Source organism: Pecten maximus, chromosome 4 (genome assembly GCF_902652985.1).
Source record: "Pecten maximus chromosome 4, xPecMax1.1, whole genome shotgun sequence".
Taxonomy (NCBI): Eukaryota; Metazoa; Mollusca; class Bivalvia; order Pectinida; family Pectinidae; genus Pecten; species Pecten maximus.
The window spans coordinates 44,485,480-44,505,759 of NC_047018.1; the positions used below are offsets into that span (position 1 = coordinate 44,485,480).

At 37.3% G+C, this 20,280-nt stretch overlaps 2 protein-coding genes across 3 annotated transcripts in view; one reads left to right on the top strand and one right to left on the bottom strand.

Annotated features, from left to right (window-relative positions):
• Positions 1-4,607: 4,607 nt before the first annotated feature.
• LOC117326202 lies at positions 4,608-11,111 on the bottom strand. Its single transcript, XM_033882848.1, has 2 exons — positions 10,189-11,111; positions 4,608-4,953 (listed from the first exon to the last, which is right to left on the bottom strand). Exons 1-2 carry the CDS (start codon positions 10,430-10,432, stop codon positions 4,889-4,891), a joined length of 309 nt encoding a protein of 102 aa, XP_033738739.1. The 5' UTR covers positions 10,433-11,111; the 3' UTR covers positions 4,608-4,888.
• Positions 11,112-11,770: 659 nt separating this feature from the next.
• The window catches only part of LOC117326204 (ras-related protein Rab-3-like), a 61,015-nt gene continuing 52,505 nt past the window's right edge, over positions 11,771-20,280 (top strand). Inside the window, exon 1 of one of the 2 annotated variants that reach the window (XM_033882853.1) lies at positions 11,771-11,875. Coding sequence is in view for 1 of the 2 variants with exons in the window: in XM_033882852.1 (XP_033738743.1) it covers positions 17,596-17,619 (24 nt within the window). In the remaining variant the exon portion in view is untranslated. Of the gene's footprint in view, positions 11,876-17,375; positions 17,620-20,280 lie in introns of those variants that run through there. The other variant, XM_033882852.1, reaches the window with a different exon arrangement.

Below are 20,280 nucleotides of genomic sequence, written 5' to 3' on the forward strand. Positions count from 1 at the left end.
ACTACCAAAGACACCCATCAGGGCATCACACCCAGTCACATTTGAGGACGACGTCCACTCCCAAAATGCTGAGCCCTAAGCAGGAGTAGGCGTTACCTATTCTTTGTTTGTTTGTTTTTGTTTAACGTCCTATTAACAACCATCGGCATACGGTCAGTACCTGGCAACTGCCCCACGTATGTTTTGAACTCGCACTACAGAGGTGGAGGGTTAGTGATAAAGCTCTCCATCAGCTGGGTTACCTATTCTAAGGCAGGGGTATGTTTCGGTTACGGGACAGAACCCAAAGCCTTCCTCACAGGGGCGAAGTATGAAGAAAAAACTGTTAAAAAAGAAAAGAAAGGACAAAATCCCATTTTACGTGCCTCGATTTGCTTTCTCCGGATCGTTCAAAATGTTATTATTTCATTGAGGAAGAGAAAGAGAGAGGGGGAGAGGGAGAGAGTCAGAATATGTTAGAGTCTATAATGTATTGCTGAGTGAATTGTTTAAAGTGCGTGTTTTTTTCTGAGACCAAGGGAGGTAACAAGGAGTATAAACAACATGGCGTTAATTTGTTAGTGAATGAATGTATAGAGGAGTTGCAGTTTTCTTCCTAGAACAACAAAATTTTAGTGAGCGGTTCTTTCCCCGCACAGGGAATTCCTACTACACACGATGGTAAATCTGTCATTATTAGAGCAGATTCTAACTGTACTATTTCCAATTTGTCTGCGATATAAGAAAGTGCCCATCCAAAACCTTACAACAATACTTAAATAATGGAAGATTCAAGGTAAATTCAAGCTTACACAGTATACTTACATGCTTTGATAATTTTTACATATGTTGTATTTGTGGCTACTCAATTTACAGTTTGCCTCTAGAGTAACTCCTACAGGCTTGTGGTTATCTACAAATTCTAAATCACCTTGTTGAACTTAATATCGGTAATATCTTCGTGTTAGGTGTTTTAGATAGGCAAAGGATCGGTTTTTAAGAGATTGAATTTTACCAGTCAGTTTGTGTTTAGAAGGTTCTCTAGTTAAAGACAAATTCGTATGAAAGTTGTGAACTTTCAAAGAATACGTAAACATAGTAATCTTAAAATAAAACAGTCTCGTTTTTAAACCTAACTTGTCAAATTCATTTAAATGAAGTAACAGTCCCCATTTGGTATACTGACTGCCAGATGACGTGCAAAAATAGTCCATGGTTTAAACAAACTCATTAATTTGCATTTGGTGACGTACCTTCTAAAACTCGGTCACACCCGTTTGCACAGATTAAAAATAAATACCGTCCCATTGTTTCTCGGTGTTGATTTCTGTATCAAGAAATATCAACCGCACACTGGCGTAGCGAAATTCCCTACAACCTTCAAATTAATTTTGGGCACTTTTTTGTGTGAACCATACTTGTTGTGGAATGAGAGTTATCTCCCGTACTCCAATGAAATTTATTTGTGTAGATGGCGTCGTGGATGTCGCACTCCAACCTAGTAGACCGGGGTTCGATTCTCCGACGACTACCCGAGTCATTTTTGGTTAAACTTATTGCAAAAAGAATTTACTTGGGTCTTTAATACAGATTAGCAACTTTAAGATCAGAATAAAAGCTTAATTCACATGGATTTCAACCTTAAAATCACAAAAAAATAACAGTATATTGCCCAATGGAGTGATAAGGCGCATATATCTTCCCGTCTCTATGGGGAGCAGTAAGCTGCCACTTTTTAACTTAGCCAATATACTAGGGTGTGGTCTCGGCTTTAAAGTGGTGACGTAAGGCCCCGGTTGTAAATCATTTTAAAATAAACGATATGTCTATTTTCGTTAATGTGAACCTGTATTACACCAGAGGCTGGAAAAACAAACCTCTTCATCAGCGTTGAAACTTTTTGTTTGATTTTTAATATACCAGGCTTGGTTGAATTAGAGGCATCATTAGCTCACTGATTACGAGTAACGGTGGGCTAATGTTGCACCCTCGGCGTCGGCGTCCCACCCGAAGGCTTTAAAGGTTTTGGGGTAAGTTATTGGAAATATTATAAGTCCAAAAGTATACACCTCACACCTTTCTAATTTGGTCTATACATTCATTAGAGGTCTAGAAGTGATGTTATGGCAAAATCATGCAGAAAATAATTGTATTTTTTTTCGCATTTTACCGTTTTGTGGACTTAACCTTTTTGGCACCAAAACCAACTTTAAAGTTTTTGGGGTACGTTTTTGGAAAGCTTGTAAGCCCATAAGTATACAACTCACACCCTTCTAATTTGGTGTATATTTCTACGAGAAAACAACATCAATAACTAAGAAATGTGCCATGACGTACAAATTTCAAAATGACATGCCTATACATATATAAAATATGAGTGCATAGTGTGATTCCTGCTGCCGTGGGCTTCGCGATCATTGATTGCACTTGTTTACGATACTGGTAATACCATGCTTACTTGCTTTTTTTTTTTGCTCTCGAATCCTGTGGCTTGCCTTTCCTTAAAGAACATGAATAAACTTTGAACAGAATCCGGTCATTACTCACGGATTTTGTTCACAGCAAAATCTAAAAAAAACTTCGATTCGTTGTTTGGAAACACAAGAGAACCAACCCATATCGCCTCTTTTACTTAGATTAGAAGAACTTCTTCCCGATACTAAAAATAACTTTATCGCTCTGTGTACATTATATTGATAGCACGATGCTCGGACTATCCCAAAATGGCAAAACTGTAAAATGAGATAGGCTCCGCAAGAAGACTCGTATAATTTACTACATACAAATAAACTTAGATGTCTAGGCACCGAGAGCTCAACTAGCTGATTTAGCTAGTTCTTTTACGACAAACTTTAGATCTAAATGTTTATCAAACCAAAGACCAAGATATTTATAACTGCTGGTAATTTCCATGATGTCTTTTCACTTGTAAACTGGACACCCGTTTGCTTAGTGTGTTAAGGTCGAAAGTTGACTACTTAAGATTTGTTGCGAATTGCAACAATACCCAATAATTTCTGAAGGTTCCTTTCATTCGAAGCCATTAGAACGATGTCGTCAGCGTAACACAACGAAGAAACACAGATTTCGTCTTAATATAGACAATGGTTAGAAGCTTTCATATCCTCAGCTAGATTATTTATATCTGTGTAAAAAAAAATGCAGTAACGTTAAACAACCTTGTTTAAATCCACGTTGTGCGCCGATTCCGCTCATGAGTTATGACGTCGTTAATTTTGACTTAACAAGTGACGTCTTCATAAAGTGAAATAAAAGCGTAATATACATTACCTTTGACACCAATACGTAATAACTTATACTATAAGCATGGTCTGTCTACCATTTTTCGTTACACTGCTCGTCAACTAATTCTATCATTCAATTTTAGCCACTTCGTTATTCGACTGTTTAAAATACTGCAATGAGCTTTACATGGGATAGACTGTATATTTATATTCCTCAGTAAGTTATTGTGGGGTCAGTACTATTGGGCTTAATTATGGGATTCATTATCCCTTTTCGCCACTTACCGGGTACCACTCCGGAATCGAAACATTCAATGTGGATAATGAACATCTAATCTTAATTTCATTGACAGTCTATGCCATATGCTTTGTTATTTTTAGTCGATTCAACTGCGCCTAACTTCGTGAATATGAAGTTCGTATTTAACATGGATAAATTTGCATGCGAATCAGGAGATATATTACCCTTGTCATGTCGTCTCATATTGTCGTAAAATGTACCTGATCATATGACTCCAGACCGTGTACGTTGGAGTATAGCCCGAGTCTCCTCTGGCCCTAACACCAGACATGGTGTCAGGGCCAGAGGAAACACGGGCTAGAACTTCATAATCCGATTTCCAACTCGGTGTACTATACGCCCTGGTCGTCCTTAACCTCGAAGGGGGATGGTAGATTCCCTGTCTCCGGTAATGCGATTTTTTTATGAAGACTTTAAAGGGCATTCCTTCGTTCGGACATCAGAAGTATACACAATTTCTATTGGTGAAATATATGTCCGAACGATACTTATATGAGTGTTTGCGCCTACAAGAAATGAAAAAAACACAAAAACACACACACACAAAAAATACAAAGGAAAAGGCGTATCGTATACAAACCATATGTCTTTGCAGTAATTAGTGATACTTCGGATCGAATTAAGAATTTTCAGGACTTAATACTCGAAGAACTTTGCTTACCTTGAGAGTAAAACTGTCGTATTAATGTAAAAACTATAATTTTTACTACTTGGAAAAATAATTTTTTTCCAGTAAGTTTAATTTTGACTTCCTAAACTTTATTCAAACGAAGGAATGAGCCTTTAATAGTTCCGTATTTGCCTCTACAGTAAAATTTTGGCAACTCTGTGGAGTATATTTTTCTTGGTCTTGCTAAACAATTAATTTCATATATCCAGTATTGAAAAATGGGTAAATATTACACCTCAAAAGCAGCCATATATATATAATCCTTATTATCTTGTTCCTGTAGAAGGCTGAACAAATATTTTCCAAAAGTTTGATTTCAGTAGACATTTTTTTCTTATTTGATACTAAGTGATGATTATAACTCTCTATATAACATTTATCAAATAGTAAAAGAATAACAAACGACATCAAATAATTTAATACTTTTAATTGGCCTATAAAGGTCATGGCTTCCAATAACCCTCATGAACTCTGGGAGCAGAAGCCCATGATATGGGTAATAGCAAAATTATCCAAATGGATTTACTATGATCCAAAAACCCTCGAGAGCTCTGGGAACAGAAGCCCTTGATATGGGTAGTAGCATTAATAAAGAAATATATATGTGCAACATTAAATTGATCATTCACCTGTTGCTAGTCAGGAAAAATCCAAAGTCTATTGGAAACATTTGAGGTGTTCCTAAAATTCCGCTTACCAATTCGGCACTGGTAAGGAAGGAAGCCATGACGATTGAAGAATCATAGAGGACTGCGACACTGCAAAAACAAACAGAACAACAGCAGTACTCTGTAACACTTAAATTCAAAACATATTTAATATGGGAGGGAGGGTGGGAATCAAATTCAATACTCCCTGAAATTACTTTCAATTTTGTAAATGTCGGGCTGATCACCGGAAGTGTAAAGAACGAAGGGAGAGAACTCCTTTACAAATTTTGGGACACACTAATGACGGGAACCAAATAGCCGGCATACTAATGACAGGAACCGAATCGCAATGAAGTTACATTTGATAACCTAATTTAATATGTTACTCTATTAAATTCATTTATCAAATAGTAAAAGAATAACAAACGACATCAAATAATTTAATACTTTTAATTGGCCTATAAAGGTCATGGCTTCCAATAACCCTCATGAACTCTGGGAGCAGAAGCCCATGATATGGGTAATAGCAAAATTATCCAAATGGATTTACTATGATCCAAAAACCCTCGAGAGCTCTGGGAACAGAAGCCCTTGATATGGGTAGTAGCATTAATAAAGAAATATATATGTGCAACATTAAATTGATCATTCACCTGTTGCTAGTCAGGAAAAATCCAAAGTCTATTGGAAACATTTGAGGTGTTCCTAAAATTCCGCCAAATGCCTGGTAAGCACGACTGAAGAAACTGAAGGCAGAGACCAGGCACCGCCACCACAGTGACGGTAGGAACACCCAACAACTGGGGAATGAGAAGCCATGACCAAAATGACAATTAAATAAGAATGAATGACATGTTTTATATCTAACAAATACATACAAATTAAAATTCTAGGAGTACCAATATTAAGCTGTGATCAAATTAATCACAATCACCAGATGAATTATAGGGCCCAGATTAGCCATAACTAACTAAAAGACTAGAACAGCCATAATGACCAGATTAGTCACAAATAAATGTTGACCAGATTAGTCAGCGTGACCAGATTAGTCACAAATTAAAAGGTTGACCAGATTAGTCAGTGTGACCAGATTAGTCACAATAAAACAAAATGACCAGATTAGTCGTAGTGACCAGATTAGTCACAGAAGCAAGATTGACCAGATTAGTCAGCGTGACCAGATTAGTCACCAAAATCAAATTGACCAGATTAGTCACAAAGCTTAGTTACCGACCCTAGATTAGGGCGAGTATGGCAACCAGCAGATAGCTGCAAACAAAACATTACTGATAAATTTAGTCAATCAAACCCCGATGCATCTGCCACCTTACAATGCAGTTAAAAAATCAACCAAGGGCCACATTCTGGAAAATCAGGGGAAGCGCTCGGCTGTAATTTGTCCAACAACATTCTCTGTAACCCTTGTTGTATACGAAATAAAAATAGCTCATTACCTAGGCTGTTTAGATGAACCCCGTCCTGTAAAAATAAATCTGGTGTGGTAGCAGATATTTCAGGGTATCTGAAATACCATCCCCCAGCACGTATTACAGCAGCCCCAATTTGGCTATTAACTCGACATCTTATCTTTTCACATGCCAGAGAGCAACGTTCATTTCTCCACGACAGACGAGGAAGAATTTGGGACCAAACCACTTTGGTACAAGGGAGCAATGTGTAAATGTTTTTTAAAATAGCCAATATTCTGTGACGCAATACACAAGAAGTGGTTGAACCTATATCATTACCGCCACAATGCACCACTAAAATCTGAGGAGGGTCGTCAAGAGTCAACATTTGCTTGATTTTTCTGGGAATCTCAGCAATCTTCATTCCTCCCTTACCTTGCCACCAAATGTTAGCCAGGTGACGTCCAAGAGACAAATCAATCCCCTCGTGAGAACTTCTCGCATGTACAAAGGCTCTCTTTATGATGGATGATCCCACTAACCAAATACTAACTGGAACCGCTGAAAACTTAAGCTGAAAGTCAGCTTTGTGTAACATATGATACAAAAACTTACAAAATGCAGAATGCATTTAAAAACTACAAACTAAAACGAGAAGTGGGTATCCTAATATAGCCCGTGTAAGCTTTTGACTCCCATCTACCCATTTCCATGATTTGAGTGTCAGAGAATCCCCTCATGGAAGCTGTAGTTGCAGCCCCAACCCTGAAAGAGTGAGTATTGTAATCCGAACCCCCCACACCAATGGCCTTCAAGGCTTTCCTCAACACAGAGAGAAATTGAAAGCGGGTAATAGGTAAACCCCCATAATGGCAAAAAAGTGGGCCGACTGAATCTGGCCTAACCTTAAGAAAAATCTTTATAAGCTGAACTGGGCATGAACTAGCATTTGTTGCTGGAAGCATTAAAATGGTGCCCCTACCAAGCTGATCAGTTTTTGAAGAAACTAACTTCAATTCAAGTGCTGTATTGGAGTTAACGAGGCGAACATTAGAACTACATAACACATGCGGACTCGGACTTCCACTGGAAGTTGGAGACACCAACTCCCCGATACGCAAAAATGCATGAAAAGCCAGAGAAAAAGCTGCCGCAAATGCCCTAGCCTCATAGCCAGATTTACAGACAACTGGTAGGATATTGACTAACTTTGACAGTAATTGAGAAGTAATTGGTAAACGAGTATCCTTTCTGGCTTTACTTCTATTAAACCCTGCAAGCATTTTTCTGACAATGAAACATTGGGTAATATCTTCGTTCCCCCCTACTTTACACTTAAAACTGATGCCCGAGATATATGCTTTTGCTGTACTGGGGGACAACTCCAGCTTGGATAAGTGAGCTATGAAATTTGTTACATGTAACAGTGATGGTGGCCAGGTTAACTCTAAGCCATACTGCTTCCTAAAGCCCTCAAAGTGATTTAAACCATTAACATAAACTCTCCTGGACGACTGGGCAATGGAACTATTCAACAACCGCTCAGATTCATGTTGCAAAGCAGCTGTAGAAAAGACTCTGGGATTGGGGTTGGTTGACTCTCTGCGTCTGGAGCTAGCTGCTGAAAACTGTCCCATTTCTGCCGAGAGATAGCATCAGCAATACGATTGTGAACACCGGGAATGTGCCTAGCTTTAAACTGTATATTGTGAAGCATCGCCTTTAACAACAAAGGCCTCAACAAGTTCATTACTCTAATAGATTTTGACGACTTCCTGTTTAAAATAGCCACCAACCCTTCATTGTCTGTATGCAGTACAATCTTCTTATTCTGAAAATTTGATGCCCACATAAAGATAGCCATGGCAATGGGAACCAATTCTAAAAATGTGATATCTCTAATCACCTCAGAGCACACCCAATGAGCAGGCCATTCAATGAAAGCCCATGAAGGTGAAAAGAAAGCTGCACCACCTCTGCCCTTATCACCCCCTGCACTGTCAGTGAATAATTGTAATTCCCAATCGTTTACCCAGTCAACTTCTGCGATACCACAGTACCCATTGAAGCAATCAAGGAAGCATAACCAAGTCTGTAAATCTTCCTTAAGAGCTGCTGTAATTCTAATAAAGTGATGGGGACATTTCACACCTGACATGACATCATACAATCTTCTAATAAAGGCCCTCGCAGGGGGTATGGCTCTGGCACAGAAATTAAGTTTCCCCGCTAAAACCTGCAGATCTCTCAGGGTGCTTTTCTTTCTACCCAAGTATTCTAGTAGCATAGTTCTCAACTCGGCTAACTTATCACTTGGTATTTTAACTGACATTTCCAAAGTGTTCAATTCAAGACCTAAAAAAACCATAACTTGTGATGGTAAAGCAGTTTTATCCTCAGCTATAGGTACCCCTATTTCTGCACACACTTCTGAAAAAGTTGACATTAAAACCTGACAGTTGCTAGAGTTTCTACCCCCAGCGAAAATAAAATCATCCAAGTAGTGGTCCAGTGTAGCTAGTTTTGACCGATCAGAAACTATCCATTGAAGGAGTGAAGCAAACTTTTCAAAAAGTGAGCAAGAGATGGAGCAACCCATTGGTAAGCATTTATCAATAAAAACCTTGTCCCCTATCTTAAAACCTAATAAATCTAAATCTGAGGGATGCACTGGAAGAAGTCTAAAGGCTGATTTAATGTCCATCTTACCAAGAAGTGCCCCAGTACCTAAAGATCTGATGACCTTCAAAATATTATCAAAAGGAGAATAATGAACCGAAGCTTGATCTTTGTCAATAAAATCATTAACACTTGAACCATGAGGGTACGACAAATGTTGAATTAGGCGCCATGTACCATCTTTCTTTGGAACTAAACCAATAGGGGATAACCTAAGGTTTGGAATAGGAGAGGTCATAAAGGGGCCAGCGATCCTTCCTAACCTTATTTCTTTATAAACTTTCTCAAAAGTTGCATCAATGTTATCCTGTGAAGACTTGAGATTCTGACAATGTTTGCTTTCTCTAGGACCATCATAATGTAAGTGAAACCCCTCAGTAAAACCATCAACCACCTCAGCAACCAAATCCCTATCCTTATGGTCCTTCAAAAACCTTTTCAAAAGCATGCTATTGATTGGAGTATGACCTAGGGCCAGTGACTCGGTTTGGGGGTCCATTTGGTGTACTTTGTGCTGGGAAAGTTGACTTGGCTGTGGAGATGCTGGATCTAAAATTAGAACTTTGTTTAGGAACATTTAACTTACATTTGATTTGGGGATGATTACCAGAACATTTAAGACATTTGTGGGCAAAGGAACAATGCAACTTTGAACAATTGCCTTCATAGTTAAAGGTGTAACATTTTAGTTCACGAGCTTTTTGCTGCCCAGAGTTTTGAAAGCTAGCCTTGTTATTGAATTGACTAGATGAATACATGTATAGCAGCCAAAGTTCTTGGTCTACGAGGCCCCATTGCATTTCCGGGCGAGAAGCTTTCCTTAAACGAAACTGCTCGTCATAATATTTCCACCCCAAATTACCAACCCGTTTCGCTCCGAGCCTTACAGTATTCATATACTTTAAAAGACCCTGTGTCTCGTCCTGGTGACTTGTAATAAAAATAGATATAAAAGTCAGAAAAGCATCTGACCATTGATCAATGTCAACTATTTTCGGCTGCTTTGACTTTGACTTTAAAACTAATTGACCATTGACAAAAGATATCTGCTTTTCATTGTCATTTAGTGTTACGGAATTGTGTAGTAACAGACTGAGGTCAATGTATTGGCCATCAAGGATTTTTTGACGGATAGATTCCGACACATTAAAACCCAACACATTGTCATAGCTATTCACTTGGTGTAATGAAGGACTGAAGTCACCAACCACATTGTCAATTGTGTCAAAATCTCGCCGTGGCGAATCTACATTACCTTCAGTACTAGTCCTAGTGGCGCTTATAGCCTGTATGAGTTGCGGTGTTACGCGGTCGGCCACCCTCTCAACGATGGTATCTAGAGTCTCCTCAGACAATGTAGAGTTGCCGGCTGCCTGCGAGGGCTCCCTCGGTTGTTCCCCCTCCACCTGAACATCAGTCTCGTTATCCCGAGTGAATCTGGCTGGTCTCCGTGAAGGCCTCCTACCTGGGAGTCTAGCAGTTGTTTTGCTTTTTGGCATTGTGGATTATACTACAACTCAAAAGGACTGATGTGAGCATATGGCTAACTCGATGAAATATTAGCGTAAATAAGAAAGGGGCCACTCATTATTGTCACTTTTCTTTAAAAGCGCAAATTAACAAACATTTTACTTTAGGGACTTGAGCAAGACAGCCGTGTTCGAGGCCCTCACGCTTGTCATGTGTACAATATCATTAACGACGGAAACGAAGCAACATGAGACAAATTGCCTTAAAATATTATGTTATCTATTATACAACAGAGTTTACACTAAATAATATCAGATTATATCGAATCCCGATGATGCCCCACCAAGAACGAGAATCGACCATGCTATAAGACAACAAAACATAACATTTACTTCTAAAGATGGTAAATAACAACAATAAATGTATGAATTACTATAAAGTTATCTAACCATTACATTTTGATTTGATGAACCAGTATTTTCAATGTTACTCAACGGATTTTCAAAACCGGCATGGTATTATGGCCGGTGAAATCGGGGGGAAATTAAAATCCGTTAACATCTTACAAATACTGCGATTTTTTCCAAAAAAAACTGTCGACACTTGCAGATGAACTAATCATCCTTAATAACTGATCATTATTTCTTACTGATGAAAGAAAATAGGCATCTAAAATCAAATTCAATACTCCCTGAAATTACTTTCAATTTTGTAAATGTCGGGCTGATCACCGGAAGTGTAAAGAACGAAGGGAGAGAACTCCTTTACAAATTTTGGGACACACTAATGACGGGAACCAAATAGCCGGCATACTAATGACAGGAACCGAATCGCAATGAAGTTACATTTGATAACCTAATTTAATATGTTACTCTATTAAATTCATATATATTAATATGAAAAAAAAGTGTTAAGAAGATACCTTTTTCGATCTTATTGCAAGCTGTGAATTCCACATACAGTTTTAACATGGCAGTCGTGTTCCGAATTCTGTGTCAAAACATACTCAGTCTCGGTGAATTAATTAAATGTTCTCGCTACCCTATTCCCAAGGTGACGACAGGATCGAGCTGTGAATCTAGTATTTTGATTCATCAATTCATTTAGGCCTATCACTGTAAACCTTACGGTTTATCATTGCAAGTATATACAGTACTGTATACATGATAGATAATCGATGTCCATTATTGGGAAAACAAGCTAAGGAATAAAAAAGCGATACTCTGTTCCCTTCTATATGAAAACATCGTGTTCGAGTAATTTAATAAGTTTAAAAATAGCGCGCGGTTTAAATCACATTCGTAAACTCAGCCCCGCCCCTTTTGCCACGAAGGAACATCCGGGCGGTCGTGAACCGGAAATGACCACTGAAGCAGACAACTGAACGACAACAACATCGGCTGCACATCCTCAGTACCGACTAGCACAGAAAATCCTGCTCTTGCCTTAAGTCAGCTCAAAGATACTTCACGGTAACAACAGCTATAATATTTATTCACTCCTCTCACATTTATGAATGTTTTTTTGAAATTTATTATTGCAATAACACACTAGGTGTTGTAGTCCAGTATGAGCGATAAAACGATCAATAAGAATCTAATCACTGTACCATTATATGTGGGTTGAGGGTTTCTGTTACAGATCGGGCATCGGCATAGTCATAAATAATGATTTTGTCTTATGTCAGCTTCTAATTACCACAGTCATATTGATTTATGTGAATTGCGCTTTACAGTTATTAACGGTAGCTAACTATACAGTTTATAAATAGAAAAAAAAATATTAAAAGAAACAAACAATATTAGCCCCTAATCCTACTATATAGTTAGGAGTAGCTAGTGCCAAGGGGGTGGACATATATATACAAACAAGAAGCAGGTGCTTGTGATATAATATACATCTATACCTGTCAAACTATGCACAAGTGTTGTCATTTATATTAAAATCCTTTTAAAGAGAAAAGTTGGCAACATTAAAATTTAATATTGCCTTATAAATAATGGTATTTTACCTTACTTCATCTGATAAAAATCCATTCAGACTGGTTGTTGTTAATTATAGAATAAGTGGCTAAAGGATTAACTATTTCCTAATTGATCAATAACTTAGATATTATGTATAAGCTAATGTACACTGTATATATGCTCAATTGCATCAGTAGCAGAATTGGTCTAATTATATAAGTTGATCGCCTATGTCCAGTTAGCTTGTTTTGGTTAAAGTGTCGTCTAGAGTTTTGAGGTCCGGGGTTCGAGTCCAGGTGTGGTCATTGCTCATTTCCTTTCTTATTACACCAGACAATATCCAACTAAATATATAAGGTTTCATGGTGGTCTCACATGTGTTTTAAAGGTAAAGACTTTGTTGACAGAGTTAGAGTGTAGCAGAACTGGACTTAGAACAAATATTCATACCCTGCCTACAATGCACTCCGACCATCAGGCATCTGTCAGAAATTGTCCGTCCGTCGTCCAGAGCTACGTTATCGCAGCTAAAATGGACTAGGCTGAATATCGGTGGCCTACATTACAATTGGCATCTAAAAAGTGTGTTAATTAATTTATCTCCCCAAAACAAAGAAAAAGTTACGGATATCTCCTCAATTCTTAAGAAAAATATTTTGCGCTTTACAATTTTCCGATAGCTTGTTGCGGATTTCAGGTAGAGCACTAGTGTAGCGGAACTGGACTGGGTCGATCATCGGTGACAGGTAGCTCTATTGGTAGTGCATCAGGCTAGTGTTCGGAGGTCCCTGGTTCGAACCCCAGTCTGGCCGCTACATTTTCTCCTCTCCTGTTACAAAATTAGCACCCAGCTAAAATACCCACGATGGTGGTATAAGGGTCTCATGTGTCTTTGAGGGCGAAGACTTGGGGAAAAAGGAGGGAGGTGTGTAGCGGGACTGGACTGGGTCGACCATTGGTGACCAGGTAGCTCAATTGGTAGAGCACGCGCATCCGGCTAGCGTTTGGAGGTCCTGGGTTTGAACCCCAGTCTGGCCACTACATTTTCTCCTCTCCTGCTACACTAGAGCTTGTCAAGAGTTGAGAGGTCCTAGGTCTGTATCCAGGTCTGGACTGGGCATTGTATTTTCCATCATCCATTACACCCAAATGTCTGACAATAAATCAGTTGACCGTATTCTCATTTATATTTTCTGTGATTCCTTTTTTCATATTTACATTAGGGGTATTAGTTATCAGGTTGCAAAGTGGAAATGCAAACTCCTTTCCCCTAGACTAACAGCTCAGTATCTACCTGGTACAATTCCTTAATCTGGTATTAAAATCTTGTATCCTGTAAAGATATGGAGTCACCTGTTTTATAATATAGATTTTCTGTGGATACTCTTCGTCCCGTGAATCCATTATGTGCTTCCATCCAGGTCAACACCGTAGGCCGGTGGTTTTTCTCCGAGTACTCCGGCTTTCCTCCACCTCCAAAACCTGGCACATCCTTAAATGACCCTGGCTGTTAATAGGACGTTAAACAAAAACAAACCAAACCAAACCAGGTCAACACTTGCCATATGTTTTGTAATGTTTTGTAAAAATACAGAAATGAAAATGTATGCTTAATTCTGGTTTTAGAAGTATTGTATGAACAGTACATGTTTTATTTACTTCATTGCACATGTATCATGTATCAAATATGTACAGAATCTACAGATCAGGAAAACATATGCATAGAAATCATGTTCAGTTTGTCAACTTACTCATGCATGACAAAAGTTAAAAATCAGGTCAGTCATACTTTTGCACCATATGGTTTAACATGTGAATATGTATATATTGTTTCCATTTTTGTCTGTTCCTTGTTCTGCTAATAACCGTCTAATTATAAGCTCACATCATTAACTATGACCTAATTGCTGTATATAGAACACATTAAATGTGGCCTCAATTTGATCCTGCTTTGAATTCTGCTGTTAATAGAACAAAATGAGGGCTAATTTGATCCTGGTTCTGCTGTTAATAGGACTTAGTTTCATTAGGGTCATTTAAGGACATGCCAGGTTTTGGACACATCGTCGGCATGCTAGTCCGAATGTTGTTTATAGGGTCATTTTAGGACAAAAAATTGCCAGGTTTTGGACACATCATTGGAATGCTAGTCCGAACGTTGTTTATAGGGTCATTTAAGGACATGCCAGGTTTTGGACACATCATCTGAACGCTATTCCAAACATTGTTTATACTTAAACCATGGATAAATTAAAAGTTGTCGGTTAAAGAAAGCTATATTTTAGGTTGTTTTCAATATTGAATGTGGTAACTTTCTGATAATGACCCAACCTTATATTAAACCTTGTTTTGGAAATGTCAGAGCACTTCATATGTTAATAAAAAGATTGATTTTTTTTTTGTTTTTTGTTTTTTGCTTTTTTTTGGCAAATGCCATTGCCTTGAAGAAAATGCAAAAACTTGTCAACATAATTGTTTGGAGTATAACTAGTGGGTTTGTATGTTGAATAATTTTTTTCCAGCTGTTACCAGCACACTATGCATTTATATTATGATATATGCCATAAACTTTAGTGATGATTCATTTTCTAAACTTTTGGAAAAGACTTTCGACCTGCAGACCTAATGATGAAATACATGTGATCAGATGTGTAAGATGCTGGCATGGCCCTGTATGGCAGGCTGTAAATTTACCCCGTTTTGTGTGAACAGTTGTGTTAACTAAACACTCTGATTATTGAATTGCACCAACAGTCTAGTACCATCCTTTATTTATTATGCCAGTCAGAGCTAACATGTTTGACCAGTACAGGCCACAAAGGTGTTGGAGTAAATTGGTTGGCTATGGCCAGGCCAGTTATCATGAGGATCTGTTTTATTGCATTGGCTAACATTCATATTCACAGGTGTTGTATTGTGTTATTACTTTGCAGGTCATTTTATAACTAATAAATTTAAAATTTACCCTTTGTCCTCACCTATTTTACAAAAACATACATACATTAGCACCTAAGTTATATTAAAAAAAAAAAAATCTGTATGTTTTACAATATACAATGGCAATTTGTTTACATACGTACACACAGAGGATACCTAATACAGTCTTCAGTAATACCAAATATATATAACGAGTGTGGCTAATATTTTGATATTTTTCGCGAATGTGTAGCATGAATAATTTTCAATATTTCTCTGGTAAAAATATATGTAATAAACAACTATCTAATACATTCAATATAGTCTGATACAATATGTAACACAACTTCCCCAGATATACCAATGAAATAATTGTTTTAGGACCTACATAATGACTCTGTAATATCATGAAACAAGCAACTTGTTAAGTTATCAGAAAACATTAAAGTAAATTATATTCAACATTGATAATAATAAACATTTAAAATTTGTCACTATGATCAGGGTGTTAGCGCATGCAGGTGTACCTATTTATCACTGCGCCATTTAAATGTTCTTTTTTAAGAATTTGGATGTGGCATGGTGGTGTAAGCTGCGGGATTTTTTGGCTTAAAAAGTTCTTGGCAACAACAATGAAATCCTAGCTAACCCTGCATAACAGTTAAATTCTGCTGAATAGCTAGTCCAGGTACCATCATGTTCTTTCAGAATTATCTAATATCTGTGAAAACAATAAAAAACTGAATTAGTAATCAGGCCATTTCCTATATTCCTTGTGTATTTTACTCTCGTTAAGACCTGTTTTAATTAGTTTTCCTGACTTGAATTCTGAATTTTACTGAAAGTTCAAACAGCTGTATATATACATGATGCAGTTTTGAATTCATTATTCACCATAATACTGTATCTATATAATTACGAAATTTATATTTTAAAGTTGTATTAACTTATGTTTTCTATAAATTTTGGTATCATGTTTTCACGGTATGACATGTAAATCTTTTGTCAGGGGTTGTGTATAAAAATGTTTAAAGCTGTTCTTTTTGGATTTGTGATATCATTATTCTTGTCATTTATCTAGTGTGTGATAAAAAATGTTAAAAGTACATCCGACAGTGATTTAAAAAGTTGTTGTATTATGATTGCCTTCACCTATATATCTGGGCAAAATGAAAATATCATTTTGGTATTTAATATTCTATAATGAATAAATAAATCTTATTAATATTCATATTTTTTTTTTTTACAATTTTGAAAAATTACTACCAGATGTAGAGTACAGGTGTAAGATTACAGAGAATTAATGGGGAAATAAGATTGCTTTAGTTCATGTCCTTGCATAAAATTAAATATGTTAAAGATTTAAAATCTTTGGGAAAACAGATGACTTCATTTGGAAAAATTAACAATTGGGAATGGGCCTATATACCCAGTATATACCTATCAATATATGTAGACAAAACAAAAAACAAAAAAAACACTGACGTTATGTATTTATAAGAAAGATACTCAACGATAATTGATAATGAACATCATAATGGTAGACTTATGGCATTTGATGAGTATATTGTGGATGTCAAACTCATCAGGATCCTGTTTGTATAATATATGTGTCAACGTTTCTCATTAGACACCAAGCTTGTCCTATGCTGTATCACAGACATGGCTGGTCTATTGATTTTTCTACAACCTTCCATTTCTCTAAAGGGATTCATTTTGTGTTTAGTCCATGAAATCTGGTAAAAACACACGACACACACACGGTTCATGATGTAACAAAATTTGGTATTAAAGATATGAGTGTCAGAAATTGTAATTGTGAGTGTCAGGTACCTGCTGGGCTGTCACTGGCTGACCAGTACTGTACTGTGAGTATGTTTGACTTGTGGGGGCACTAACAAGGCACACTGTAGTATCAATTCTCTGCCTGCAGATGCTGGTCTCATTATCACATTTGCCTGGCTGTTTGTTCCACACAAAACGTGATTATTGACAGTCCATTGACTGGAGTTGGTGTGTGGGAGTATTGCTGTTCTATGTAAATGTGTGTTGCTGGAGTGTGACAGAGGTGTGCTCTACCATAACCAGTTTTTGTGTGACAGGTACATACACATTAACTGGTGGACACAGCTTTGTTTGGCATCAAAATATTTTTGAACTGAATTATTGAATTTTGGTTGAGGACAGAATAGACTTGGTGATATCTGCTTGTTTACATTCCCTCACGAGACTGTTTAGAGACTGTTTAGCTGATTGGAAGTGAAAGGGAGGCTGAACACAGCATTAATTACCCGTGTCACTTGTCGGAAGGAATGAGGCAGGACGGAGCCTTACAGGTAGATACATCTCGGTGATCTGTTGTATTCACTTGTATCGTCATTACACACTGTACAGGTGCAAACATCTGTCTGTTCTCCATTACATGTAGTTGTGTGTCTGGCCAGAATCCATAATAACCATAACTGTGTCTGTCCAGTATCCTTAATATAACTGTGTCTGTCCAGTATCCTTAATATAACTGTGTCTGTCCAGTATCTATGATGTAGCCATGTATCTGTCTAGCTTCCAAAATATGTCAGTCAGTATCTATGATATAGACATATAGCTGTCTGTCTGTCCAGTATCTATGATATAGCTGGGTGTGTCTGTCCAGCATCCATAATGTAATTATGTGTGTGACCATCCATATATTATAGCTGTCTGTCTGTCCAGTATCTATAATGTAGCTGGGTGTGTCTGTCCAGTATCTATGATGTAGCTGTGTGTTTGTCCAGTATCTATGATGTAGCTGTGTGTTTGTCCAGCATCCATATACACGTACAGTAAAACACGTTTAGTACGAACACGCTTACAGCAATTTTACGGATATTACGAACTGATTCCAATTCCCCAGCTATTCTCTCTCTTACTTGTATGTAAATCTATTATTATATTGCGAATTTCACATAGCGAAATATTGTCTATAACGAACCAATTTAGCGGTCCCGTCGGCTGAAATTCCATGTTATTTTACCACTATAGTACGAACCCATCTTACGAAGTTCGGAAGTCATGCCCTGGTGATCATGACCGTGTTACCGAGAGGCGCCTGAGGGCACATTTCAGGGTATATATTTGTATGGCTAGTGAATCGGTGAGTTGTGTTTTTGATAACTTCTTAATAAAGTGAGTTGTTTTATCGATGTTTATGTCGAGTTGTTAATCCATTCTAAGATGTCTTAGTGTGTACACAGTACATGTATGTTTCGCAATGGCTTTATCATCAAGCGACTGAGAGCTAGTGAAAACGAGGCTTCCAGGGTACAGGTCACCGCGACCGATTTCGTCCACCTACGCTTTGTCCCCCACACATACTTATAGTCCTACACAATTATAAGTCCCCCATATATACTTTGTTGCCACCGACACTTTGTCACCCAGAGACATTTTGTTCACCATTGACAAAGACATTACAATAGTCCCACATAGATACTTTATCTCCACAGAATTTTTTTTCAACTTTGACATTCATTACAATAATATCCTCCATAGATACTTTATCTTCACAGAAATTTTGTCATTGAAATCATTGATATCAACTTTAAAATTGTTGTAAAAAAAATCTATATATTGCTAAAACATCTCAAATTCCATTAAATTTCTCCGAAAATATATTTGAAATTGGATGCTTCAGAATGTTTGCAAAACAATGGAATGATTTTTATGGAATGAATAATTAATCAACGCATTAAGGCATGTGTGTCATTGTTTACTAGGAATTTACATATATTCAGTCATGGTAATTGATCTTGTGAATGCATGCTGCCTGGCAGAGACCAGGAAGTAGCAACATGGGGATATCAATACATATTCTGTACATGTACATGTCTCAATACATGGTTCATGAGTCGTGGTATTGGAATCAGTTTAACTGTACTATACAAAGGAACTTTATATCTGGGCCCAGTTGTTCAAAAGGTGATTAGCAGCTAATCACATTTTAACATTTATCAAATCCTGATATAATAATTTCTGGTAGAGCTAACCTGACAAAACTTTATGAAATTCTGTAATTCATAATTCTCTTCTAAATGGCATAATTTAAAGATGATATAACTCACCGTGCAGGTTTTACAACAAATGTGAAATGAAATTTTCTTTAATTAAGTAATTCAGGTAATAACAACTGGGCCCTGGTGTAATTATATGTCATTTTGCTTTAATTCAGAGATAGTTCAGCGATGTCATTTAGAATGAACATAAAGCCGTGATGGTATTTTAATATTTGGCTTATTTCCCATTCCTATGACTCAATAGTTACAGAATACAACATGAGACTGTATGTACAGATAGTACTATGAAACAGTGTTGTCATTATCAACGTTTATATGATGAGCTCCCAATTAAAACAATTATATTGTACAGTAATCGTAATTTCCTTGTTATGGGGCCGCGGTGGCCGAGTGGTTAAGGTGTCCCGACACTTCATCGCTAGCCCTCCACTTCTGAGTTGCGAGTTCGAAACCTACGTGGGGCAGTTGCCAGATACTAACCGTAGCCGGTGAATTTTCTCCGGGTTCTCCGGCTTTCCTCCACCTCCAAAATGTGGCACGTCCTTAAATGACCCTGGCTGTTAATAGCACATTAAACAAAAACAAACAAACGTTTTACATGTCTGGTTTTGATAATTTCCATTAGATCACATGTCATAGTTACCTTAATGGTAAAAGTCTAGAAAATTTGACTTATTTCATGGTGCAGTGTCTGTTGTTTGTTCATAAACAATTTTCTTTATCACTACTCCTCCTGAATCGATGATAGAAAGATAGAACTTCAACTAGAGAGTTTGGCAATTGATACGTAGTTGGTCCTAAAGGTTATATCCAATCATAATGTGACAATAAAATGACTGCTGTCTTGAAAATATTGTTATTTATACTTATTCTAAAGGGCAAGTCTGGCTGCAACCTTGAAAATATTGTTATCTCTGCTTATTCTGAAGGACAAGCAAGCTTATG

Coding starts and splice junctions, on each gene's coding strand:
- LOC117326202 (XM_033882848.1), bottom strand. CDS start 10,432: ATGCCAAAAAGCAAAACAACTGCTAGACTCCCAGGTAGGAGGCCTTCA. Junction 4,954..10,188: donor CACTAGGACTAGTACTGAAG/GTAATGTAGATT, acceptor TTGTTTTTGCAG/TGTCGCAGTCCTCTATGATT.